This window comes from Centropristis striata, chromosome 17, assembly GCF_030273125.1.
Source record: "Centropristis striata isolate RG_2023a ecotype Rhode Island chromosome 17, C.striata_1.0, whole genome shotgun sequence".
In the NCBI taxonomy this organism is placed as follows: domain Eukaryota; kingdom Metazoa; phylum Chordata; class Actinopteri; order Perciformes; family Serranidae; genus Centropristis; species Centropristis striata.
This window is the reverse complement of record NC_081533.1, coordinates 33,990,012-34,003,260: the sequence shown is the minus strand read 5'-3', so window position 1 is coordinate 34,003,260 and position 13,249 is coordinate 33,990,012. Positions and strand designations below refer to the sequence as shown.

The 13,249-nt window shown below is 30.4% G+C and overlaps 2 protein-coding genes across 3 annotated transcripts in view; both read left to right on the top strand.

The window, feature by feature from the left end:
* Positions 1-5,427: 5,427 nt before the first annotated feature.
* On the top strand, positions 5,428-7,627 carry mthfs (5,10-methenyltetrahydrofolate synthetase (5-formyltetrahydrofolate cyclo-ligase)). The gene is made up of 2 exons (XM_059355105.1): positions 5,428-6,080; positions 7,061-7,627. The coding sequence occupies exons 1-2, from the start codon at positions 5,702-5,704 to the stop codon at positions 7,279-7,281; spliced, it is 600 nt and encodes a 199-aa protein (XP_059211088.1). The 5' UTR covers positions 5,428-5,701; the 3' UTR covers positions 7,282-7,627.
* Positions 7,628-9,165: 1,538 nt separating this feature from the next.
* LOC131989072 (F-box/WD repeat-containing protein 7-like) overlaps positions 9,166-13,249 on the top strand; it is a 55,123-nt gene continuing 51,039 nt past the window's right edge. The window contains exons 1-2 of one of the 2 annotated variants that reach the window (XM_059354242.1): positions 9,166-9,393; positions 12,261-12,802. In XM_059354242.1, coding sequence (XP_059210225.1) covers positions 12,290-12,802 — 513 coding nt within the window. In that variant the 5' untranslated portion in view covers positions 9,166-9,393; positions 12,261-12,289. Of the gene's footprint in view, positions 9,406-12,260; positions 12,803-13,249 lie in introns of both variants that reach the window. The other variant, XM_059354241.1, reaches the window with a different exon arrangement.

Sequence of the window (13,249 nt, the reverse complement as noted above, 5' to 3'; positions counted from 1 at the left end):
GGGACACGTTGGACAAAAGCACCAAATTTTTTCCACATGCTCTCTATCACCATAGGTTTCAATTTTTGGTAGGAGCCACTTCATCAAGATTGTGGATCGGAGATGGCAGCCATATAAAGTCTATGAGAAACTCTATATCTTCCAAGCCAATTTGAAGGTCAGTCTTTGTGTCAAAATCTACATTTTCTGGGTCAAGGAATCATTTAAAGCTGTTGAGAATATCACTAGATGATTATTTGATCAAATAGATATGTTCATTTTCACCCAGACTGGTAGGTCTTCAAGAATCCTGAGCTGAAAATGAATCTATGTTCACGGGAGAGTGCGGATTAGCTGCAATGTACACTGCTAAAAAAAAAATCAAGGGAACGCTTTAATCTCATGTCAGATCTCTAGTGATATTCTCAATAGCTTTAAATGATTCCTTGACCCAGAAAATGCATATTTTGACACCAAGATTGACCTTTTAAGATGTATTGGTTTTCATAGACTTTATATGGGTGTCATCTCCGATCCACAATCTTGATGAAGTGGCTCCTACCAAAAATTTAAACCATGTGGAAGAAATTTGGTGCTTTTGTCCGGCGTGTCCCCTTTATTCTTAAATCTGGTCCTAAACCGCCTGACTATAACATCCGTAGGTGCATGCAGCTCAGTGAGTTTCACCACCTTCTTCTTTAGGAACTGGATTTGGGTTGTGTCCAGAAGGAAACCCTAGATTTGCAAAAATCGTAGAAAATCTAGCTTACACTCCTGTGAGACTCTCTGCCTGCCTGAAGACATATTTTACATGTCATCAACTTAATCTGACACGCAGCAGACTTCGACATCTCTTCAAGCCTTTAGAATAATATAAAGTACTAAAGTCAGCCTTATAGACAAGAGCCTTAATCTGGATGAATGCCTCTACGGTGCTACCACAGCAGTATGAACCCAATATAAACAGATTTTTCTTTGTTTTAATTGTAATAAATGGAGAAAAAAAGCAGTAAGTATTCAGCAATAGCCACGTCATGATGCTGATGTTTAAAAAGTCTAAATTTACTCTTTGTCAGGTCGGTCTGCAAGACTATAGGCTACTAACTACTTTTAAAACGCTTGTTTTCCAAATGGAGTTTGGTTTGATCCGAACTATGCTGATTGGCTTGAGCGTCACATACATTTCTCCCTGAGTAGAACAGTTTGTAAACTCAACAATCAGCTTTAAATATGCTATAAATGGTCGCTGATTTCAGACAAGATTCTTCTCTCCTTTTGCTGTTTCTTTTATCTCGTGTTGCATTCTGGGATTAGCTCCAGCCAAGACCACTCTGACTGGTTTGACCTCCTGAGACCCAAGCTTTAGTAAGTATTTTAGTTTCTCCTAAATATTTAGGATTAGTAGGACATGATAAGTACAAAAACTAAGCATTATTAACCCATTGTAGCCTGGAAAGCGGATACGTCATTTTGTATTATTTGTATAAGCTCTCAAATACTTTTAGAATTTCATTTCTATCTGCTACAGAGGCTGAAAAATCTATTATTTAGTAGAAGCGTTGATACTTCTGATGAATTTCCAGAAAAACTTCAGGTTTTAGGGGCTGATTTTAAAATCGCCCAGAGGTTTTACAGGCGTTTTAGGCCTCAATGGGTTAAAAACAAAGCATTATTAAAAACTAAGCGTTATTTACTGTAGAACACAATTAATTCACCAGTGTGTAAATCTGTTTATTTCCATACATTTACAGCCTCTCTTTGAAAGAACGATAGCAAAATCTATTCGTTGTCAAATGAATCCTTCCTGATTAGCAGTCGTAGCTTGTTGCTATTGCTAAAAATAGTCAAATTTGTTCAGAATCTGAAACTACAAACATTATTAAGCGCAAATAAACACGTTTTAACCATAAAATCTGATCAGGTTTTGTACCTGGTCCACTTTTTTCTGGGGATAAGCTGCTGATTGACTTTACCAAGATGCTGCCATCTGATTTTTACACTCCTTGATGTATTTTCTAGAGCAGTTATTCTCAACCTTGGGGTCGGGACCCCAATTGGGGTCGCGAGATGATTTCTGGGGGTCGCCAAATCATTTTGGAAGTCAGCTCTGTCTCCACTGTGTTAAAGTGTTCATGTGTTTTAGTCTTTTTGGTCATTTAATGTCTTTTTTTGGTAAATTTGTGTTGTTTTTTTGTCATTTTGTGTCTTTTTTTGGTAATTTTGTGTCTTTTTTTTGTCATTTTGTGTCTATTTTTTGTCATTTTGTGTCTTTTTTTTGTCATTTTGTGTCTTTTTTGGTCATTTTGTGTCTTTTTTTTTGTCATTTTGTGTCTTTTTTTGTCATTTTGTGTCTTTTTTTGGTCATTTTGTGTCTTTTTTGGTCATTTTGTGTCTTTTTTTAGTCATTTTGTGTCTTTTTTGGTCATTTTGTGTCTATTTTTAGTCATTTTGTGATTTTTTTGGTCATTTTGTGTCTATTTTTAGTCATTTTGTGTCTTTTTTGCTCATTTTGTGTCTTTTTTAGTCATTTTGTGTCTTTTTTTGGTCATTTTGTTTCTTTTTTGGGTGATCTGAACTGTGGACAATCGTGGACAACATGCATGTTAAATTGGGGGTCGCGACTCAAAAAGGTTGAGAACTACTGCTCTAGAGTGTGTACTACTGAGGACAACATGTCATAGTTAAGCAGAATGAAGTATAAAGGTCCAGCAAACCTAAAATGTAATGTCCACATATGAGGACGCAGGTTCTCAGGAGGTTAAAGATATAAAAACAAGTTCTGATCTTGTTTTTCCTGATCCTAGAATGACGATGGGTGCTACATGAGCCTTATATTTGAATGTTATTTGCATATTGGTGAGCAGAACATTTGCATTGACTGAACGCTGCACAAAGTTAGTTTGGCGTTTGGTGTGAACACAGTATGAACAGTCTCCTGACTGGAGACGGAGTCAAGAAGAAGCTTTGTTATTTATGAAGAAGGAAAAGGAAAGTCATGCATTGAAGGACATTCAGACGTGTTGAGGTTGAAAGACTTTGTGACAATATAAAGATTAATTTGTCTCCTATGCATTCAAAGGTTGGATTCAATTAGAAAGCACTACTTTATGATTTTAACTTTGAGTACTTACCTTCTGGAAGTTAAATTAAATTCTTTGCTTTTGTTGCCAAACGAAGGGACCACGTTCAGATATCAAGTACACAAAGTGTCCTTATGAATTTATTTTAGTTTTAGTTACAGCCCCTACTAGATATGGTCTGCCATTTAGGTTAATATAAATAAATAAATAAATAAATATGCCTGTGAAAAAAATCCTGAATTAAATTTAAAAAATAAATGAGGAATTAAAATTATACATTTTTTTAAATATATATGAATAAAAGAAAAGAAAAAATAGAAAATAAATGAGGAATTAAAATTATAAATTATTTTAAATATATATGAATAAAAGAAAATAAAAAATAGAAAATAAATGAGGAATTAAAATTATAAATTATTTTAAATATATATGAATAAAAGAAAATAAAAAAATAGAAAATAAATGAGGAATTAAAATTATAAATTATTTTAGATCTATATGAGTCCGGATAGTTCAATAATAAATAAAAATGCCTATAAAATAAATAAATAAATATATGATGCAATAAATATATAACTTAAATAAATATAATGATGAGTCAGCACAATTCAATAAATAAATAAATTGGGTTTTATCTGAAAATTATGTTTTTTTAATTATTTGTGAAATAACCCTATTTATTTTAATGTAAAACTGGAAAAAAATGAAGAGGTGAAATAAATGTGGCATTAATAAAAAAACATATCCCTAAAATAAATAAAAGTTAAAGTTTTTTTATTAAAACTTTTTTATTTATTTAATTATATTGGCTTTATATATTAACATTTAAATGTATTTATATATATTTATATACTATTTTAATTCAGGATATATCTCATAGGCACATTTAATTATGTATTTATTTGTTTATTTAATATTGACTGTAATGGCTTCATGACACGACCTTTAAATCTGCATGACATTACATTTTAATTAGATGTTTTCCCTTATTTTAAAAAAAAACATGAAAATGAAGCACCGACTTATTACTTGTTGCCAGGATTTATGAAGGAATGAATTAAATGTCTGTTTCTCTAAATGTGTAACGAGATCTTTATTAAAAATTGTTTCTGGTAATTTGACTGAATCCAGCTGATTAAACGACTTTATTTTACGTCTTTAAATGTTGATTTTGCACCTTTAACTTGACTAACGAGCTGAGGAATCTCTGTATGTGGCCTGATTCAAATAAAAAAATCATCAAAATTATTGTTTTTAAAAGAGAATTACATTTGTGACTGGCTGAGAAAGGACGAGGAGATCTTTAAAGCGTCTCTGATTCAAACCCACAGCGCAGCGCCAACTCTGTTCATATCTTTCTGTTTATCTCTATTTATGTATGTATGAAGGTCATATTTGATATATAAATATAAATATAATCTATCTAATAATTAATAAAGTATTATTCCTCCATCACACTGCACACTTTGTTTCTGTTCACCAGAGTTTTCTGTCTTTTATTTCTGCTGCTGCTGCATGTTTTTATTCATATATATATATATATATATATATATATATATATATATATACAAGAAAATAGAAAAAATATAGAAAAACACCTGTATGTATCTTCACACATACATTTAAAAAATATAGATTAAATAAAAAAATGAAAACATCTGCAACTGCTTTCAAATATACATTAAAAAATAAAGAAAAGTAATAATAGAAAAGAAATGCCTATACCCCCTGCACATACATTTAGAAAATAAAGAACATAATAGAAAAAAACTGCATCTCACTACATATATCCATATAAAAATATAGAAAAAAACCTCTTTAATATTTACATTATTATATTAATCTATCTATATATATATTAGTATATTTTAAAATAAATAAATCAAAATACTGAAAATATAATCGTAAAAATATATATATATATGACGAATATATATATATATATATATATATATATATATAAAATAATGAAATAAATTAAAATAATAATATTCCTCCCCACCCTAACCCTGTCAGAAGGAGGCGTATATTAATTATTATTATATTAATATTTACATTATTATATTAATATATATATATATATATATATATTAGTATATTTTAAAATAAATAAATCAAAATAATGAAAATATAATCGTCATATATATATATATATATATATATATATATATATATATATATATAAAATAATGAAATAAATTTAAATAATACTATTCCTCCCCACCCTAACCCTCACAGAAGGAGGCGCTAAAGCACCTAAAAGCTGTTTACTAACAACCATAAAACAGAACCGAAGAAGAAGAAGAAACTTCCGGTTGCAGCCTCATGACTCCAGACTTCAGTTAACTCCAGTTTCTGACATTTAAAGTCATTATTTATTGAGTTTATTTGCTGACTTTACATTAATAAACACCACTTGTGTGTTAAATAATAAATATCTCGTTGCAGAGAGGATAGAATGCAAAAGTTGTTGAATATTGATGTTTTTATTGATTTATTCTCTGAAGTTTGTTAATATTTAACTTGTGTGGAGAGAAAAAGACACGCAGCAGATCTGTTCCAGCAGCCCGAGAGGCCTCAGTCTGTCTCTGTAGAATAATCAGAATTATAATAATAATATAAAAAGCATTAATAAAGGGATTATGAGTGCAGTCCGAGCAGCTAAGCAGGCCCTGCGGAGGGAGGTGAAGCAGCGGCTCTCCTCCCTCAGTGAGGAGGAGAAGCTCCTCCAGTCCCTGCGGCTCTCCCAGCGGCTCCTCTCCCACCCGCGCTACGAGGCCTCCCGCCGCCTCGCGCTCTTCCTCAGCATGCGGGACGAGGTCCGCACCGAGGAGATCCTCAGGGACGCGCTGCAGCGCGGGAAGAGCTGCTTCATCCCGCGCTACGAGGCGGGAGGAGGCAACCGCATGGACATGCTGCAGCTCCGCAGCCTGCAGGAGGTGCAGAGCCTCCCCACCACCTCCTGGAGCATCAGGCAGCCCGCGGAGGAGGACCACAGCCGGGAGGAGGCGCTGTCCGCAGGTACAGACACACCATTCAAATACATGGCTTTATTAAATAATGTCACAGAATACAGCCCTGACATTTATGGTTGCAGGTGCAGATAATTTATAATATTTTTTCTTTATTTTCTGTATTTTTTTCTTCATGTTTAAATGTGTTTTTTTTTACTATATATATTTTTTTATTTATTTATACACATATACACATTATCTTTTTTTTTTTTTTAAATGTATATGTCAAGGTAGGTGTAGGTGTTCTTTCTATTATTATTTTTATATGTCACAGAATATAGCCCTGAAAATTATGGTTTTTATGTATATATGGAAGCAGGTGCAGATAATTTATAATATTTTTTCTTTATTTTCTTTATTTTTTCTTCATGTTTGAATGTGTTTTTTTTACTATATATATATATATATATATATATTTTACTTTATACAAATATACACATTATCTTTTTCTTTGATTTTTAAAAAATGTATATGTCAAGGTAGGTGCAGGTGTTCTTTCTTTTATTATTTTTTGTTATTTTTTAACATTTGTGTAGGTGGGTGCAGATTTTTTGTAGGTGTTTTTTCTAATCTTTATTTTTTTTAAACATTTTTTTTATGTGTGTGTAGGTGCAGATTTTTATTTTCTAAATCAGTTTTTGTAATATTTTTTGTATATATGTGTAGTTGCAGGTTTTTTACTTTCTATTTTCTTTAATGTTTTTCATGCATATGTGTTGGTAGGTGCACATTTCTTTATTTTAACATATGTGTCAGTACGTGAATGATGATATTTTATCATATTTTCTTTCTTTCATTTTTTTATGTTCGTGTGTAGGTAGGTGCAGATTTTTAATTTTTTTAAATGTATTTTCTTTATATCTATGTGTAGATAGGTGCAGATATTTTGCTCTTTTATTTTTCTCTTCTATCTGTTATTTTTATTTTTATGAGCATACTCTACAGATCCAGTCCAGCTAATAACTGTGAGGTGTGTCCCCCCTGCAGGAGGTCTGGACCTGATCCTGATGCCCGGTCTGGGCTTCGACCGGTCCGGACGGCGTCTGGGCCGAGGGAAAGGTTTCTACGACGCGTACCTGGAGCGCTGCACGAAGCACCCTGCAGGGAAACCCTACACCATCGCCCTGGCCTTCAGGGAGCAGATGTGTCCCGAGGTCCCCGTAGACCACAACGACGTGCTCATCGACGAAGTCCTCTACGAGGAGTAGCTGAGAAACCTCCAATCAGCCAGGAGCTCTAACACTAAAACAGCCTTTGATTTAACACTGAGACATTTTAGCTTGAATAGAACTAATGACGACAGCTGTTAATGTGACTAATCCCTCCTGATATAAAGTTATCATGCAGGCTAATCTATTATTTAATGTCTGTGTTAATATTTCTGATAAAGGTGCTGAAACCAGATGTTTAAGAGTTGTTGATCTTCTGCCAATGACTTAAAATAAAGAATATTTTTTAAAATGTATGGACAATTAAATAAAAAAGAAGTGCAATTCAAGTGTGTTTGGATCCTGATTGCTCTAATATTGTTACAGATCTTCATTTAGTTGAGATATTAAATTACAGTGATTATAAATTAAGTTATTTTTACCTGCAGTTATATTTTATTCTCTGCCTTCTTGAGTTCTGAGTGGTTAAAAACAACAAATATCTTAAAGAAAGCAATTAAAATCAATCAATCAAACTTTATTTGTACTTTTCATGCAGGTGAGCTTATAATAAAGATATAAAAATAACAGCAGAGACCAAAACAATTCAACAATTTTATTTTGAGACAATTGAAAATAATGATCAAGGAAAATTAAATGTATTTCAAATGTAGTACTTTTTGTAAATTCATACACATATTCTGAATTTGATTATTTCAGTTTTTATTTATTAAATGTAATTTGTGTGCACTTTTTACATGTTTTACTGATCATTATTTTGATATTTTTATTTATTATTATTATTATATTATTATTTTGAGCAGAACGCTGTGAAATACATAAGAAAAACAGAATAGCAACAAAAAAAAAGATTAATTGTTTAATAAATAATTGTAATTGTTGTTTAACGCAGTTGGGATTGTAAATAAAAGAGACAAAATAAATCTAAATTAAAGAATTTATACTGTTTCACATGTTTAACTTCTAAAATGTGATACTTTTTTGATATCAGCTCATAACAATAAAATAACGAATATATTTAAGTATTAATAACTTAATATGCTGTAATACATTTATTTAAAGAGTGAATCCTTTTCAACCTACATTCAATTGAAAACAAGAGAAGATATTTGAATTTCATTAATTTATTAAAACTGGGAACATTTTGTCTTTTGTAAATACATACACCTATTCTCAAATTTTAAAACTGTACTTAGATTTAACTCAGCAACTTTTTGGGGTTTGAATAAAATATATATATCATAAAACAATAAAAATCAAATAATTGATATAGTTGTTTGTGTGTAATTTTGGCATGTTTTATGACTAAAATTATTATTATTATTATTATTATTATTATTATTATTAATAATAATAATAACATATGTATGTATTTATAAAAAATACTAAATTTGAAATACATTTAATTTTCCTTTATCATTATTTTCAATGGTCTCAAAATAAAATTGTTGAATTGTTTTGGTCTCTTCTGTTATTTTTGTATCTTTATTATTATTATTATTATTATTATTATTTTTATTATAACATTTTAGTCGTAAAACATGCCAAAATTACACACAAACAACTATATTAATTATTGGATTTTTATTGTTTTATGTTATATATATTTTATTTAAACCCCAAAAAGTTGCTCAGTTTAATCTAAGTACAATTTTAAAATTTCAGAATAGGTGTATGTATTTACAAAAGACAAAATGTTCCCAGTTTTAATAAATTAATTAAATTCAAATTATTAATAATATTATTAATAATAATAATAATAAAAGTATTAATAATAATAATAATTTATGTATCATTATTATTTTAGTAATAATAAAATAATAATAATAATAATAACAAAAACAAACGACGAGGCGCGCGTAATCAATATGCATGACGTCATCGCCGCGCGCCAAACAAAGCTCCATGTGCAGCAGCGAAGAAGAAGAAGAAGAAGAAGAAGAAGAAGAAGAAACGGGGAGAAAGTTTCTAGTTTTTGATGGAAAAAAGTTTCAAAAACACAAATATGAGAGTTGAAGTTTGACTTAAAGAGACTGTTGGATATAAATATAAACAATATAAACGCTGCTGACAGGAAATACTGTTAAAAAATAGAGGAAAAGAAGAAAAAACCAGCGGCGTTTAAAGTTTAAAGTCCTCAGCAGAAGCCCGGTGAGTTTACAGGTAAGTTTGGTTTATTTTACCTTTATCTCATCAATTAATAAGCTTTAACTATGATATGTGTATTAGTTTTACTCTTTAACATTAGCTGGTTAATTCGGCGACACTTTGAGACAATTATCTTGTAAAAACACTGAGATAAACATAAATACTGATACTAATACTACAGAAATGTAAACATCACCGACATTAAATACTATGATATCCAGTGGAAGAAGTATTCAGATCTATTACTGCAGTAAAAGTACTAATACCACACTGTGAAATGACTCCACTACAAGTAAAAGTCCTGCATTCAAAACTGACTAAAGTAAAAGTACAAAAGTATCAGCATCAAAATGTACTTAAAGTATCAAAAGTAAAAGTACTTGTTATTCAGAAATGACCCCACACAAATTGTTTTATATATTCGAAATATATTATTGAATTATTTGTATTGATGCTTTTATGTAAGCAGTGTTTTAATTTTGTAAAGACAGGGCTGCATTATCTACTTATTATACTGTTATGGGGTTTAATTAAAAAAGTCTAATCACTTTAAAATGATCATCTTTTCATCTTTAATCTCGACCTGTAAAGTAACTAAAGCTGTCAGCTAAATCTAGTGGAGTAAAAAGTACAATATTTTCCTTAAAATGTAGTGGAGTAGAAGTATAAAGTTACATAAACTAGAAATACTCAAGTAAAGTACAAGTACCTCAGAATTGTAATTAAGTACAGTACTTGAGTAAATGTACTTAGTTACTTCCCACCATTGCTGATATTAGTAAAAAACTGAACATTTACTCAAGTTCTGTATTTATGAAGACTAAAGTTTAGATATATAACTCTGATCCCCAAAGATTTGGCACGCTGTAAAAAAAAAAAAAGACTGAATCAGAGTTTATTACAAACCAACAAAGTTTATCAGTCTGAACTTCAAATATTTTGTGTTTTATAAAGTGATAAACTGAATATTTGTCACCACAGATATTATTATTATTATTATTATTATTATTATATTATTGTTATTTTATTATTACTAAAATAATAATAACACATAAATTATTATTAATATTGTTATTATTATAATAATTATTATTAATAATATTAATAATAATAATTTTAGTCGTAAAACATGCCAAAATTACACACAAACAACTATATTAATTATTTGATTTTTATTGTTTTATGTTATATATATTTTATTTAATAATAATAATAATAATAATAAAGATACAAAAATAACAGAAGAGACCAAAACAATTCAACAATTTTATTTTGAGACCATTGAAAATAATGATAAAGGAAAATTAAATGTATTTCAAATTTAGTATTTTTTATAAATACATACATATATTATTATTATTATTATTATTATTATTATTATTATTATTATTAATAATAATAATATAATTATTATTATGATTATTATTATTATTATTATTATCATAGCATTTTAGTCGTAAAACATGCCAAAATTACACACGAACAACTATATTAATTATTTGATTTTTATTGTTTTATGTTATATATATTTTATTTAAACCCCAAAAAGTTGCTGAGTTTAATCTAAGTACAATTTTAAAATTTCAGAATAGGTGTATTATGTATTTACCAAAAACTAAATGTTCCCAGTTATTGCATTCTGTTTTATTTACATTTTAGATAACGTCCCAACTTTTCTTTTAATCAGAGTCAAACTTAAAAAGTGAATTTACCTAAACAGATTAAAACGGGTTTCAAAATAAAACCAACCGACACCATAGTGATTGATTTCCTCTTATTTTATTAATAAATATTTTATTTTAGCTATATTTAAGGAATCTGTAGAAATGTAAAACTTTTATTACTATTTTATTGCTTTAGTATTATTCTATTGTTTTCATTGTTTTTATTTATTACTATATTTGTGTAGGATTTTATTGTATTTTTATAACTTTACAGCACTTTGGTCAACTGAGGTTGTTTTTAAATATGCTCTATGAATAAACTTTGACTTGATTTTAGAAAAAATATTTAAAAATAGTAATCATATCAATATTTCAGTATCATATATTTTAATGTCTTGTTTTCTTCCTGATGACCTGATACTATTTTTTGTTTTTATGGGCAAATTCTTGAGAGAATTTTCCCAGAAAATCTCATTTATGAATGAATATTTTTTTTGTCTATATTTTCTTATTGCTGGATGCTATAAATTAGATTCGATTATACTTTATTGATCCCACAACAGGGAAATTCACTCGTCACAGCAGCAAAAACAGAAGCAAAGGGTATGAATATGTATTATAAAAAAAAGTAGTAGTTTGAATGAAAATAATAATCCTCTGACATGTTCTTTGGTATTGTTTGGATCAGTTTTTATCAGTTTTGGTTGTTTTTATGTCCAATAATAATAAAACTAATATTAGTTCTGTTTCTGTCTCCAGCAACTCCTGAGGAAATATCTGTTGCTTTAGTCTCTCTGGATTTAGTCTTTCTGGATTAATTAATTAATTTTTTTTGTTTATTTATTTATTTATTGTAGATATTTTTTATGAGACATGTTTGGTAATAATAATAATAATAATGATAATAATAATAACACATTTAATTTATATATCACTTTTCTAGACACACAAAGATGCTCAGCATAAAGAAAAAAAATAAAAATAAAAACATTTTAAAATCAGTGATTGTTGGCAGATTTGCGGCAGGTGGGTTTTGAGGGATACATTTATTTATTTTATGTATTTATTTTTTAAATATAATTAATAATAGGGTTTTTTTGGTATTATAAACTGTGTAATTTTGGCGATGTATTGATGTATTATTGTTTTTATTTTTTCCCTTTTTGGGGTTCAGATGTGTTGACGTTGACTTTTGTGTCTTTTTAGAATGTTTCTTTGTGATTAACGAGCCAAAGATGGACGGAAAGTGTCGAGAAAGGAGAGAAGAGGAGGAAGGAGAGGAGGAGGACAGAACACTACAGACCAGGAGAGAAGAGGAAGAGGAGGAGGAGGAGGAGGAGGAGGAGGACGAAGAGACGATGAAGGTGGGAAACAAAGACCCAGTGATGGGTGGACCCACTCCGATCCCCGCCTCCTCCTCCTTCACCTCCTTACCCTTCCTCTCCTGCTCTCTGAGCCGAGGAAGAGGAGGAGGAGGAGGAGGAGGAGGAAATGAGGACGGAGAGGAAGACGAGGTCACGGTGGCCATCGTCACCATCGAGGACGAGTCCTGTCCATCAGAGCCGTTCGGCACCGCCCACCTGGAAACAACCAATCAGATCACACGGACGGAGGAGGGCGGGGCCAAAGAGGAGGAAGGAGAGAAGAAAGAGGAGGAGGAGGAGGAGGCGAGCGGTGATGAAAGAGAGGAGGAAGAGGAGGAGGAGAACGCAGAGGAGACGTCTCCATGGCTTCACCTGCAGACTCAGGTAGGACTCTTTACTTTACTTCCTATTAAAATAAACCCAAGATGTTTCTACTCTCTCTGAGTATTTCTGTTCTATGTTACTATGTTAAGAGTGGAATCATTACAGACGCTTGGAAACAATAATAATCACAATAACAACTTATATTTCTTTTGCTTTACTTGTATGCTAAAACTGTCAACACATAAATTGAAGGAAAGTAAACATTTATCTTTACCAACAGGATGAAAGACGCAATTACGTCTCCTGTACTCAGTCAGTCGTTGGCTACTTGGATGGATAATTAATAATAATGATTAATTACTTGGTTGCTTGGTTGGTTGGTTGGTTGTTTGGCTACTTGGTAGTTAGTTACTTAGTTTGTTGTTTAGTAACTTGCTTGTTTGGTTGATCGGTCAAGTAGTTTGATAGTTAGTTACTTGGTTGGTTGGTTAGTTGGTTGGTTGGCTA